Genomic DNA, 15,306 nt, shown 5'->3' with positions numbered 1-15,306 from the left:
TCAGAGTGAAAATGCATACCCAACTCTCTGTATTCAAACCATATACGAGAGCTTTGTCTCATTGTTTATTGGGTTTCAACTTTTTATGGGCCTTTTTCTTTCTTTTTAAAAGGTTACCCAAAATTCCATCCCCATTGTAAAAACTAAAGGAAATGTTTAGCATAGTTTGAATTCCACCTTTTACACATCATCATTCATGCACCTTCCAACACGCTTTTCTCTCCATATAGACTACCATTAACATAAATAGTTTGGTGTGTTAATTTCCATTACTTTTTATGGCTTATGCCCTTAAAAACATTTGTTACTATCATTTACAGAAATTGAATCATATTACTTATTTTACCAGTTCTTGAAGATTTTTTCCTTGAAAATCTGTGATTTTATTTAAAATTATGCGGTATATGGGCTTCCCCTGTGGAGCAGCAGGTTGAGTGCAGCCCTGGGAAGCTGTCTGCAGCCTCTGCGGTGCTGGTTCGATCCCAGCCGGCCAGCGAGAAACCTACATGGCATGGCAGACCTCTCCTGTCTCACCCGCTGCTCCCCTCAGCAGTGTATTTCAGTCAATCTGCCTGTTCTGCTCCCCACTCTGTCTCTGGTGAATACTCTCACCCTCCTGCGCCTCTGGCCTGTACCCCAGCTCTTGTATAAAAATAAATAAATCTTTGTTTAAAAAACAGATTAAAAAATAAAAAATAAAATTATACAGTATGACCACCCCATTATTAGTAAGCATTGCCTTATTGGCGTGCCTTTCAATTATCTCCAGATTTTTGCTGTTAAAAGTAATGGTTTTATGAACATGGCTGTACATTTAACTTTATTTACATAGATACATTTTTTAGGATAGTTAACCATAATTTCTGGGTAAAAGGGCATAGGCACATTTGAAACTCTCATGAATATTGCTCAAGTTCTTTGTGAAAAGGCATCTCATATTTTTGTTCTCAAATTGTAAGTTAGTTGCTCTTTATTCACATATTACCAACATTGACTTTTATTCATGTCTTTTAATACTAACCAAGTAGATTAAACATGATTTTTACTTTTCAATTTTTGCTGTAGTCATTCTCTCTGTCTTACTGTTATTTGTATATCTTCTGTGAATTGCCTGTATTTCTCATTTTCTCATTAGAATGGCTTCTTTTTTCTTATTTCTAGGAATGTACTTATTCCTCTGGCAGTTTAGCATCATTAAATATATCCTATTTTTTTTTCTTTCCATAAAGTTAATTGTTGCATTTTAAATTACATTCTTTCCTTTTTTCATGAGCACATCATAAAAAGCACAACAGTAAGATTCTTGTCTGTACTTATTTGCCCTTTACTGATCAGATAATCAAGATTATTGGGAATTGACAGGATGTTTGATAAAGCAAACAGGTAATTCAGTGCTGGAAAGCTAAATAATGAGGAGGTAATTGGGATACATGAAGTCATAGTTAATAAATTAATAGGGAAATTTTAGACTTAATGGAATGTTTATAAATACTAGTAAATATGATCTGATCTGATGAGACTGGTTTCTTTTGGAGTTGTCTTTTTAAGGATGGCATGAACTACTGTGTATAAGTTAAAATATACCACAGTCTCAAATTGTTTTAATATATACTTTGATCAGTACAGTCATTTCTACCTTCCTCTTCGCACCAGTTTTAAGTATTCATACCATAAGCTAAGTGTATTTAATTTGACCTTGGCATTATACAAGCCTTCCAATCTTATTCATAGGCTTTCCAGTCATTAAAATCTGTTTCTAATACTTGGTTTCAGTCAGTTAGTTGCTGTTGAGGTGCTAGGGGTACTCTATTTAAGATGCTAGCAACTTCACATTTGAGTTGTGTTTTTTTTTTTCCTTAATGAGTCAATGCATAGGGTACTTCACCTTTTATGGGAAAAGAGTATAAATTGACCTGATGTTATTACATGACTGTGGCTAAGACTTTATGTTTTGAGTTTTCTTTACTCGATAATTATAAAGATCAATTTACATGTCATTCAAATCTTGTGAATTAAGCAACATGCTTATTGATAAAATTTAAATATTTATTTTAGAGCAATATATTTTGCTGCTTATTCAAACTGCAAGGAAAAGTTGAATGGTGTATTTGATGCTGATTCTACCCAGGTACACATGATTTCAGCTGCAATGGCAGGTATGAATATATAGTATTAAAAAAATAAAAAATTTTCCCAAAACCTAGAGACTTAATAGTGAATTATGATGAATTTACATTGAAAAGTTAAGGTGATTAATGGGCTTTTCATTGATTAGCATCCGCAAACATGATTTTTACACTTAGTAGTATATAATAAATTTTATTAGAATGCATATGTAAAATCTGTTGTCAGTTGACTTTTTTATAAGTAAAAGTGTAAGTGATAACATGCAGGTATATACACTGTGTAGACCACTGAATATTGACTGATGACTTTTAACAGATTTAAGAATACAGTCTTATTTACACTATAAATAAGTTATGGAGCTATAATTTATTTTTCTCTCCTCAATTTCTGTTAGTGCCTTTTCCCTTTTTGCTGCATGTTTTGGCTTCTGTCTGAAATGTGCCAGCAGTTCTTGGTAAAGTATTCATTTTGTCCTGTGCTCAAATGCTGAAATTTTTGTGCGTGATGTGTTAACTGATAACTCAGTTACTGAAATATATGTATTTTGAAAAATATGTTTAGCATATCCACAAATCACACTAAATAGCAGTCAAAATTTAGGCACTGGCTATGTGTACATGCTTGCTATAGAAATGTTTTCCAAGAACTCTTCTATCATTGTTGATGAATATGTATGATTGTGAATTAAAATAGCTAGCCCTCTACCTCTGATTTCATTCCCTTAAAGATGATAAACTGGAAAATTGGTTCTGGAATCATTTGCTGCCTTGCATGTTAGACAAAGCCATGACCTTCGGCTCTCCTTAGAAATTCTCAATGGTTTATTGAGATGTGTTGCATATTTAACCATACCTCACACTCCCAGATTATGCTATGACTTTATAAAGCAAATTATAGCTACTTTATCAACTGTTGATCAATTGAGTGTCAGTTATATACTTAATAATGAGTTTCTTAAAACTGTTAACCATTTTCTGTTTAGAAGTAAATTGGATCAATTTGAACCACATATTCAACAAAGTACAAGTTTGAAATAATTTCTGAAACATCAATAGCCATATGGTAAATCTAGCATATATATTACTTGAAAATTTTCAAGGCCTTTATATTTAGTAAATGTTGAATGACTCGTTGAAGTTTTAAGGGTAGGAGGTACAACTTCAAAGGTCAAGGTGGTGACGTATTCTTATTCACCAATGAGGAAAAATGTTGGGAAGCTAGCTAGGTGATTTAGATGAACCTCCTTTACTTTATCCTTAGAATGAGTAAGTAGGTTGGTTAACATAGATGTGGATTTTTAGAATTAGTTCTTTAATACTATAGAGATTATGTAGTTACAACTAGATTTATTTTTCAATGTACTTTTTACAGATGTTGAATACGGATAGATATGATTTTCCCTCTGCAAATTTGAGTGGGTATAAGGTAAAAGTTGGTGGACAATGACAAACTATATAACCACTTGTACTAGGTTCTTTATGAATGTATTTCTAGAATACCAGTGGTGTTTGATTTTGATTTTTAGCCCCCCAAAATTGTAAAGAAATGTTAATCATTTTTTAAAAGAATTGAAATCAAGAAAGTAGGTGAGGGTTTTAAATTGAGGGTTATTGTTATATATTCAGTATTATTAATTTAGGATTTCAGAATATTTTAATTCCCATTGGAACTTTTTTATTAGACTGTCAGCAGAATTTATTACTATATTTGTATCACATTACAAAGAATTTCAGTGAAATTGTCATTTGCACTTTTTTTCTCAAATGTGTACAAATGTTAACTTTTTTATCTATACATTGATATTATTTCCAATTTAAGTTCCTTGAATTTTTGAAAATCGAACCCTTGTTTAGAGATTATTGTACTTTACACTTACAATTTGAAAAGACTTCTTCCATTTGTTGCAGTCACATTTTTCTGAGAACTGTGCTTTTAGAGCTTTGTTGGCACTATTCAAGAACATTAATATTTAGCTTTGCAGTTTTCATATATAACTCCTTGATTGGTAAAACTGCATGGGACTCTGTGCAGACTCATTAAGGTAGCTTTTTTGCCCCTTCATTCTTGAAATAATCTAGACCAGATTGTGCTGTTTTTCTTCAGATTCATTTGTGGAAGTCTTCTAAATATGAGTTGGGGGTCAAAGTGCTTAGAGGCAGTTATGTGAAAAATCATTTTTTTAGACTGGCTATTCAAAAAAAAATGCTAACCTTGTCACTTTAGTATTTAAAAATGCACTAAAATAGACCATCAAAGATTTTGCCTACAAGATTTTTTCACACCAATTGCACACATATTAATAATGCACCTGGTACATAATTTTTATTTCTAGTAACCTCCGAATTCAGCTGTAGTTCACATTTTATCTATATAAACTTAAGTGTTAATGACACTTTTTATCAAAAGGGCTGTTTATTTAAAGTGGGTCTTTTTTTTTTTTTTGTTTTAGTGTTTCAAGGGAGCCTTTATAAATCTAAAGTTGAACTATAAATTTTACATTGAAATATTTGCGTAGTTTTAAGGATATGCTTAATGAAACTAAGTAGAGTTGACTCTGGTTTACCTACTTTTTACTTTTTCTCTACATCACCTTTGTCATACTAAGTGTTTCTTAGCAGTTGAGGATATTTGGTTTTTTGATAGTATTTGTGTTTTTGTTTAAATGAACTTGCATGTCCCTCTGTATACACTTAGACACAAATGTGTGTACAAAAAAATAGTATTACATTTCCTTTTTCTTTATACTAATTTGCAATTTTCAAAAGTTTTTATCTGGAATGTATATACTTATGTATATAACATTACAGATTTTAAGGAAATGAATTTTTATTGGATTAGATATTCAAAGTAATTGCTCAGTTTTTAAAATATATTGTAATTATTTAGAATCTACTATAGACCTACTGGGTTTTATTTGCTTATTAGCACTCATTGTCATTTTTCAAGATATATTTTTCTATGTGACTCAGTTTATTATTAATGGTTACAATTTTACTCATATAATAGAAATTTTGTCTTAGAAATATAAAATATTTTTTAGAATATTTATTTGTCCATGGCCGTTCGTTCAGCCCAATGGCTGGTTTGATAGATGTTTTGTGTGTTTGTGTGTAAACATTCTTCCTGTTTTTTGTTTTGTAGAACACAAGAAATTAAGTAGAAAATAATCCAAAATATTCCATAAAAATGGATGTGCAATATTACTGGCAATAGTGCAAAAGGTGAAAGGTACTATTGTAGTGACATATACTTTATTTTATAAAAGTAATTATAGTTACAAAATGAAGTTACTTGAATAGGGTGTTTTTGGGGTAAAGATTTACTAAATAAGCTTATTATTAACTAGAACATTGGTATTTCAACTCTGATTGCCATAGATAATAATGGAAGAATAATGGGATATGATTATCCCCTCTAAATATTTTCTTAGATTACCCTTTGACAAGGTTAGCATTTTTTCTTTAAAGTAAATGGTCTTCTTTTAGGTAAGTATGTGGACTCTGAAACTGCTGCAGGTGGCAGAATTTTCAGTACTCGGTGCATTTTTTAAAAAAATTTAAGGCCCATTCTGATATTTCTTTTTCTTTTTTAACTTAAAATTTTCAAAAAAGTTAGATCTCACAGTAAATATTTCTCAAATCCTTCCAATGGGATTCATTTTGTACACATGTTTCTGATGAGGTCACTGCTTGTTGTTATGATACAGAAAAGCCTGTGTCTATTTTAGGCATTTACTGTACATTTCTCCCGAGAAAAGAGTGAGATCGTGTCATCTCATGCTCCCCATCCGCAGGTCACTTCCTGTAGAAATATGGACTAACTTAAACCTCGTGAGTACTGATCTGAGCATCTCTTGCAGCCTCTAGTATAAGAACACACCCTGGGAATTTATAATAGATATGGAATTAATAAAAGGCGGGAAATGAGCTCTTATTTCCTGAATTTGTGTGTGCATTGAGTATTTTATAAAACTTTAATTTTGATCCCTTCATAATATTCCTTCTAGAAGGAAGACTGGGGTAACTCTTCAGTCATTGTATAATAAAAGCCTGGGATTCCATTAGGCCATATAGCCCTGACCTCCAAAGAATTTGACAACAGTTTTTTATATACATAGTTGTAAATTATAACAGACCATCCTGTGACCTTTAGAAAAGAATAGTAGTGCTTTTTACTCAGCATAACATTTTAAAAATCTATTACAGTGCTTCCCATTATGTTAATACTTGACTTTCTGCTCTCCTGCAAAAACATTGATCTTAATGCCTTACCATTACTTTCCAAATAAATGCAGGATAATAATATACAGGATCTTAGCTGTTTTAGTTTTAATTAGGTGTGTGGGAGTTTTGGGGGGTGGCTTAATACATTTCTCTTAGAAGGCTAGGTGAGCTTTGTTCTTTCAGAAGTTAATTGAAGTAAAAAGTTCTGAAAAATGCATTAATACAGGTATCACTCACTTAATGAAATGGACATTTTCAGCAAGTTTTCTTTAGACAAGATTTCTGTTAATGTTGTTTCTAATTGGTTTACATTTTCAAGTGGAGTCTTAGATGAAGTAAAACTTTAAAAATTGCATTTTAAAAGTGTTTGAAAACTTTCTAATAAAATACTAACCACACTAACAGTATGGTCACTTTGCTCTAACTGCCTGTGGGGCTATATTAATTCTTCTTGACCTACAAAAAGATCTTCATATACCTCTATGTCAGTTTTAGTATTTAACTGGATGTTCAGAACATTAGTATGAGTTAGCATATTATCAAAATTCACAAAATTTAAATGCAACAATTAAAAGTAATAGGAAATTTCTAAATCTGAGGGATTTAGAATTCCCAATATCTTTGTCTCATAAGTATGTTAGTCTTAGAAGTAGTAGAAAGGTGTGTTTAGTTTTGGCTATTTGTCAACTTCAAGTTGCCTTATTCTATATAATTCTAAATCACAAATTTGTTTCTTCCCATTAGTTTCATTTCTTGAATTAATAGATTTCCAGATTTAATAAGCCTAATAATGTCTACTTAGTTTGAATATCTTTGCTTAAAAGAGAAATAGCATAAAACTCAGGAACCAATAGTTTTAACTGGTAAAGAACCAATAGCTAAAAACCCATGAATTGATTATGCCTTGATTATTTAACATAATGATTTGCTGGCAGTTAGATTAGCATCTTTATTAAGAGCTAGCTTTTTATTGGGAGACGAAAATAATTTAGTAAATGCAAGTTACTGATTATAGCACTTCTATAGCAATAAGTAAGAATGTTCTCTCAGTTACCTAAATTTTAATGTGTCCTGTTCCATAGGTTAATTTATGTCTGGAAATGAATCTTAGTTAAGTGAGCAATACCTGTTTGCTTCCTGTTGTTATTTATTAATATGTATAAAGTATAATTTAGTTTATTGGTACTTTAAAAGTTTGTTCCTAGTAGCAGTTATAAATACTGTATTATATGTATGAAGTTTTTTTTCAGCCTCTAATTGAGGAATTTTGTGACTTGGAAAAGCATTAAGGTTGGGTACTAAGTTTATCTTTTTAGAAATAGAATTTTTATTTTAAAAGAAAACTTTGCTCACCTTTTAAATAAAAATGTAATAGATTGAATGAGAGTTTTACCTAGATAAGTTTTTTTAAGTTTTATATAAGGATTCCCAGTTTTAGGTTTTCAAAATACAATAAAATGCAAATATTTTTTCTCAAATTAAAATTTTCAGAGAATGATTAATAAAGAACCATTGTGAATAATGCAGAATAATTTGTTCATTTGTGCTGCTAAGTGACTTTTGACTACTAAACCCCTAATATTTCTGTACAGATATTTAGCTAATGCAAATAAGCTTAAAAATAAGACTCATTGGAGATATGACAAAAATACTGATATATGGTGCATACTTTATAATTTGAATATCTTTAGTGTGATTTTCTTCATGTAGAAAAACCATATTTTAAAGAAGAAAAAATACATAACTTTATTCTCAATTATGCCATGTGTGCAAGAAAAATCTTTTCCAAACAAAATATCTAAACTGGTCTGATCGATTTGTATTTTTATTCTCTTTCCTTTAACCAAGAATATATACATGGAAAGAATCTTTTATTTAAAATGTTCCTGGTAACCTGCCCCAAACCTTAAATTTTTATTATTTTAATATTGACTGATGCTTACAAATTGTTGTTCCCATTTCAGTTTTAGATGTATGTGTATAGTGTTAAAAGCATTTAAGAGAAGTTGACTATGTAACCATTATAGAACTATTACAGGAGTTACCAAACCAGATTTTTATTCCATTTATCTTGTTTATAAACATAATTTGAGCATCTTTGTGAAACATCTGGCTATTTCTATAGTTTTAAAATAGTGGATTAAGGCAGTAAAATTTGAGTTAGCTAATTATCTGTCATCATAGAAGGGAAGGAACTGTGAAACTAAATTTTTATTTGTAAGCAGTTTAGTAAATAATTTTGCATTTGTAAATATACCCATACTAACTTTGAAAGCCAAGAAAGACTATGATTGCTTCTGCACTGTTAACTTTAAAAAAAAAAAAAAAAAAGATTCTTAAGTACACCAGAGCATTTTTTTGTTCCTGAAAGTCTTTAATAATAGTAAATGTGCTAATTACATTCCACTTTTCTAAAAACAATGTGCTTGACCTGCTAGTATTTGATAGAAAATAATAAAACAGTTGAGATCTTTACACATTTCTGTGTGTAGCTTTTCACTGAATTTAAAGACCAGTTGAATAAACTTAGCTTAATGTAAGTAGTTCTATGAAGTTTGAAAGCTATGTTAAAACCATTTTTGGATAGATGAATCAGTCTTCCCAAGTTCCCATTAATAAGATTGCATTTGATATTTGCTATTTTTTCTTAACGCCAGAATGATAGCAAGTAAAAGATAGAACTACTGTAGTAGTAAAAGATAGGATTACTATAGTAGCCTAGAAATACACTGTTCCAGGGATCTTAATTTACTGCCTGGAGTGAGCCATCTTAGGTGACCACCCTTTTGCACTAATGGTGCATTACATTTGGTTTCAAAGTCAACTTAGAACTGCCTTGTTTTTTCAGTGTCTATAAAAATAAGAGGGAAGTTCCAATTTGTAATTTTTTGAACTTTCGAGTTTTTGTATGTGTTTAAATGAATAAAAACCAGATCTGTCCTATAAATTATAACAAATATTTTCTATGTGATACTGTTATTTTAACAATAGTAGCAAGTGTATATTTATGTAAAGTATTCATAAGGCCAAATAATTCTTTCTGATACACAATCAGTTTATGGTCAGATATGAGTAAATGCTGATATTTATAAAGAATCCATTTTGAATATAGTGATTTGTGATGATTGGACCCCCAAGTAGCTGTTTAAGTTTGCATGCTCAAAAGTCCAAAGTACATAAAATTTCTAATTTTGTCCTTAGAAATGGGTTTTTGAATTCAGCTTAGAAAGTCAGGGTACCCCAGAAGATATTCTGAATATATACATCTATCTATTTATATAAGTAGATTTTGTCTTTAAAAATTCATTTAGTTATGGTCAGAATTTGAGAATTTAGATTGAAAATAAAATATAAATGTTCATGGTCATGAATTTGCAAAGTAAAAGTATAAAGTATACATCAATTATTAGTTTAAATATTATATGCATTTTCTTTAATGTAACTTAAACCTTAAAGTTAATAGTGTTTTCTTAATTTTTACTTGAGTTCATTTTAAACGTGTTTGTTTAGGTTTTACTGCAATCACAGCAACCAATCCCATTTGGCTTATAAAGACTCGGTTACAACTTGATGCAAGGTATGTTGATTCATTAAAATAAAGTTGTTTCCAACTAATTTTATTTTATAAATTTCTATCAGTGAAATTCAGTGCCAGGTGTCTTAAGTCTTCTTACACTTGCTACTGAATTTGGGTTTTTTTTGTTTTGTTTTTGAAACTTGAGTCTGCCATTAGAAGCAAAAATGACATGATTATTGGCAGAAAAGAAGGTGCATTATGTGAAGTATGTGTGTGTTTAAAGAAGAAAAAGAAAAAGGAATATTAACAGCACAAGAAATGATACTTTCACTACATAGGTGATTATAATCAGCCTCCCAACAGTGCAGTAGCCCACATAATCAACTTATATAGAGTGAATCTTTGAGAATCATTGGTCAAATTAGGTAACCTTATGGAAAGAGAATTCTCGCATGGGATTTACCTCATATTTGTAAACTTGCCTCTCTTATCACTTTATGGTAGCAATATTCATTCACTAAATCTCTAATGAACGGACACTGCTAGGTATTATAGATGTACTAGCAAAGAGTGGGTACTAACTTTAAATGGAACAGGAAAGGTTTTTTTTTTGTTTTTTTTGTTTTTTTGTTTTTTTAAGATTTATTTATTTATTTATTTATACAAGCACTGGGTGCAGTCAGAGGCGTGGGAGGGTGAGAGAATTCACCAGAGCCAGAGCGGAGAGTAGAACAGACGGAGTGACGAAGTACACTGCTGAGGGGAGCGGCAGGAGAGGTCTGCGTGCCATGTGGGACCCTTGCCTGGCGAGCTGGGGATCGAACCGGCGCTGCCGAGGCTGCGGGCAGCTTCGCAACCCAGCGTTCAACCGCTGCGCCACCGGGGAGGCCCAAGGAATTTTTTTTTTATTAGCCCACTTGAAGCAGAGACACAGTCAGTCCAAGCTTTGTAAGTCCTAAGTTTAGGGCCTTCAGCATGTTTTGGGAACTGAGAGAAGGCCAGAGCAGTGCAGTTTAAGAGTCTTGCCACCTCCACCTGTTGACCTTTAGAGTGGAGAATGGTGAAAAGGTAAAGAAATAATCCCATCTGATGTATCATAATAGCTTAATACTTTGCATTTGTTTTAGGGTTTTTTAAAAAGATTCATTTTATGCATATAAGAACTGCGGTGTGGGCAGAGGTATGGCGGGTGAGAGGAGTCACCAGAGACAGGGAGTAGAACAGGCAGATCTTCTGAAATACACTGCTGAGGGGAGCCACGGGCAAGACAAGAGAGGCCTGCTGCGCCATGTGGCTTAGCTCCTTGGCCAGCCAAGGATTGAACTTGTGCTGCAGTGGCTACCTGTAGCTTGGTAAAGCTGTGTCTTTAACCCCTGCAAGATCCTACTGGGGGGAAGATAGTGTAAGATATAAATATTTTTCCAAATTCAAAATGATATGTGTAAATAAATATATGTGTGTGTGTGTGTATGTCTAAAGTAGCACTGAAGAATGTTTCTGGGCACAGCACTCAATAAATGCTTAATAACCGTTGAGGTCCTCATTCAGTATTCACTAGGAAGATACTGAGTTGAAACATATGGATATTGCCTTCAGAGGATCATAGGAAATTAAATTCACCCCATCATAGTTTGGGAGAAACCGAGTGGGGTTGGAAGAATTCCTCAGGTGCATGAAATTAGATTACTCCTACTGCTTGGTTTGTGACATACTATCATCATTGGTGTCTCATTCATTCTTTTTATATGTTATTAAATGCAAAGGAAATTCAGTTTAAAACTAGATTTAATATGAAGGGTTTTTTTTGTTTTGCTTTTGTCTTGAGCTACATGGCAGTGTATTTGGACTAAAGAATTTTATTAATTATCCCTACAATACAAACTCAATGAAGATGTAAAATTGAAGAGTCAATGTAGTATATTTTGTATCCAGTAAACTACAAAGTATTTACATGTTACCCATCTAATGACAAATTTGGAACAAAAGAACAGGAAATCTAAAATGAATATTTTAAAATTCTGAATTTTAAATGAATTAGAGGGTCATTTAAATGAACTTCATGAATTAGAGGGTCATTTTTTATTACAATATCATTTTTACTGTATTTTATTTGCCTTATTTAAAATCCTGTACTGCTTTGTTTATGTTAATTTAATAAGACTTTTCCTGTTTCTCCTTTTTAGGAACCGTGGGGAAAAGCGAATGGGAGCTTTTGAATGTGTTGGTAGAGTGTATCAGACAGATGGACTTAGAGGATTTTATAGGGGCATGTCTGCTTCATATGCTGGCATATCAGAGACTGTTATCCATTTTGTTATTTATGAAAGTATTAAGCAAAAACTACTGGAATATAAAACTGCTTCAACAATGGAAAGTGATGAAGAGTCTGTAAAGGAAGCATCAGATTTTGTGGGAATGATGCTAGCTGCTGCCACCTCAAAAACCTGTGCCACGACTATAGCATATCCACATGGTAAGGGGACCTTAGTTTATTAGAGTAATGGGCTATTAATTCAGAATTTTTTTCCCCACCCCAACCAATAACTTAGAGCATTTATAAATAACTGAGTTCCAGTTAACAAAATTCTGTGCTTGAGAGTCCATCATAATGGGATTAAATCTGTATGAGTGCTATAAGGCTGTTTTAATAGGTCAGTACATGCTATATTAGGTTGGTGACAATTTATCATGAGCTATAAATATTCAGATTTCAATTCAGGACTTAGTCAAAGTCTAGGTATCCATCCTTTGGGCAGGTTACTATTTTTTAAAAAAAATATGGCTGTAGATATAACACTAGCTATGTTACATAGTTTATTGCTAATCTACATAAAATATCCTGTAAATTACTTCTCTGTTTAAAGCTAATTTTATGCTAGAACATTTAACCATGTTTGTCCTCTTTCTTAAGTGAGAAACAAATTTAAGTAATTTGTTCAAAGTCACATAGCATACTCGGTGGTGGAGCCCTGATTTGAAATGAAATCTGTAATGCCCAAAACCAACCCTTTTGCTCCTATTTCATGTCAACAAATAAATATGAGTAGACAATTCATCTGTCTTTGAATTTTGCAATATCAGCCTGTTTTAGTCATGGTCAAGGAAAGCACTTAAGAAATTATCTGTAATACACAGAATTTTTTATTTTTTCTTTCATCTTTCTTTATATGTAGTCTTCGATTGTTGGTATATTTTATTAAAACAAGGCTAAGAAATGAGTATTTGCTCTAAAATTTAATTTATGAGTTTTACCAACTCTTTAATGAAAGTTTCACTAACTCTAGCCAAGTTGAACTGTGCATTTACCTCTTTTCTAACCTTAAAAGAAGTCAGAAGAGGGCAGTATCAGCAACATGGTTTGGGTTCTTATGGGAGGACCAGGATGGCCACCTGCTTAGTGAGAAATAAAGTTTTGGAGAGTTTTAAGTATCCTGTCTATTCAAGTGAAATGTTATTAAGAGAAGAGGTAAGGTGTTTATTAAGCAAGATATTTGGAGTAGAATGTTTATAAACAACACAAATTTTTAAGACAGGAAACAAGATTTCAAATATTTATATTCATTGTGACAGTGACTGTAGGCCATTTTCATCAGGTATATTATGTTGAAATTTTTGAAAAATGGAAATGGAAAGAACAAAGGAATAGTATAAAGTACAGTTTTTGCCCTAGCCTCTGTCCTCAACTGATTAAAACTGTACTTTCATTAGCCCCAATTTCTTCATTTTTTCAAGAATTAAAAAATGGATCAGCAACAATCTTTAAGAATCTTAATTAAGATCTCTTTCAGCTTTTAAATTTTTTTGCTTACTTGCTTCCCAAATAGGGCTTTAGCTGGTAGCTAGTATTTTAAACATTTCAGGTTTATTGACATGAAATTTCATGTTGGTATGTGCATTGTGGATAAATTAGTGATTCTGTTTTCTCATTGTGCTATATACACTTGAAAAAGTCTTTTCTGCTTATTTTCTCACTGTATCATTTTGTATTCATTTGTGATATCACCTCCATTTCGTTTCCTACTCCACCTTTTTTTATTACATCTGTTCTTTTTATTTCTGTCTTGTATGTAACTGAAACTTTTGTTTCTTTCCATCTTACAACATTCAGGAACCTATGAAATTTTATAATTGGTATCCATGATTTTATTTGGCTGTCTTACATGTTTGGTGTTACTCTAATGTGACTGGTTTCAATATGTGGCACAAAAGTCATTCCTTATTTATGTTACGCTTATGCTTGCAGACTCATTAGTGGGATGTGCTCAGGCTTTGGAGAGTTATAAAGGTACAACTAATGTTTAAGTAAAATGACTTTATTTTTTTCCTAAACAGAAGTTGTAAGAACAAGACTACGTGAAGAAGGCACAAAATACAGATCTTTATTTCAGACACTATCTTTGGTTGTTCAAGAAGAAGGTTATGGGTCTCTTTACCGTGGTCTAACAACTCATCTGGTGAGACAGATTCCAAACACAGCCATTATGATGGCCACCTATGAATTGGTGGTCTACCTACTTAATGGATAGCAACATCTGGCTGCCGTACTACAGAAAGGGAAGACCAAAAGATTACAGTGGACCATGGAATAGCGAAACCAGCATGGTGGACAGAAGGAAAATAGTTTGGGAACATGTAACTATGCCTAAGTGGAAGTTTGGTTGTAGGAATAAATCATACCACATTACTCAGTCTTTTTAGTAATGTGGGGAAAAAAACTTGACTGTCTCCAAGGAAATGCCTTTAGAAGCACTCCTTCCTCAAAATTGCCATTTTCTCTACCATGTCCACAGGACACAGTTGCATTTTGTTGATTTGTGGCAGTCAGAGTATAGTGTTTATTTCATGAGCACTTTTCCATACTTCTAAACAAAACCATCCCTGATTGCTTACTATGTTGTAACTATCCAAAGATAGTATTGACAGTTACACATTTCTACCTTCTCGCTTTTGTTTAATTCCTACAAATTGCAAAATAACAACAATAATAGTGAAAGGTTCAGTATTATTTTCACATTTTCTTGAAAGAATCAGGCACAATATTTTAAAAGTAATTATTTGGCATTAGTGTCTTTGACAACCAATGAAATTCTCTGTAACATTCTTACGTATTTTTAGCTTTAAAATATTTTGGTTTCCACTGCAGACAAGTACTTAGTGTTAAACATAACGTGGACATTTACATTAGTATCACATCAAATTCAAATGGTAATAGTTTGGGACAAAATGGACCAGTAAAATGTTGATTCGAGACCATTTCAGTGACTTGTGCATGTATTCACATATTTACTGACTTTATGATACATGACTCAGCCCAAACGTCTTTTCAGTGATTTATTAGTTATAAACTTGAATTCTCACCTGTCATACCTAGGTTATTATTTTTCTTAAGTGGAAAAAATTGACCACTTTCTGAACATTTCTCTTTTTGCTTTCATATCA

At 32.1% G+C, this 15,306-nt stretch overlaps 1 protein-coding gene across 1 annotated transcript in view; it reads left to right on the top strand.

Annotated features, from left to right (window-relative positions):
• Positions 1-14,572, top strand: part of SLC25A36 (solute carrier family 25 member 36) — a 31,996-nt gene extending 17,424 nt beyond the window's left edge. The window contains exons 4-7 of the mRNA XM_037525885.1: positions 2,056-2,156; positions 9,861-9,927; positions 12,051-12,340; positions 14,200-14,572. Of these exons, the coding sequence (XP_037381782.1) occupies positions 2,056-2,156; positions 9,861-9,927; positions 12,051-12,340; positions 14,200-14,393 (652 nt within the window). The 3' untranslated portion in view covers positions 14,394-14,572. The remainder of the gene's footprint in view (positions 1-2,055; positions 2,157-9,860; positions 9,928-12,050; positions 12,341-14,199) is intronic.
• The last annotated feature ends 734 nt before the right edge of the window (positions 14,573-15,306 follow it).

This window comes from Talpa occidentalis, unplaced genomic scaffold, assembly GCF_014898055.3.
Source record: "Talpa occidentalis isolate TD23 unplaced genomic scaffold, MPIMG_talOcc4v2.1 talOcc4.4, whole genome shotgun sequence".
In the NCBI taxonomy this organism is placed as follows: Eukaryota; Metazoa; Chordata; class Mammalia; order Eulipotyphla; family Talpidae; genus Talpa; species Talpa occidentalis.
The sequence above is the reverse complement of the archived record's forward strand: the minus strand, read 5'-3'. Positions and strand labels throughout refer to the sequence as shown.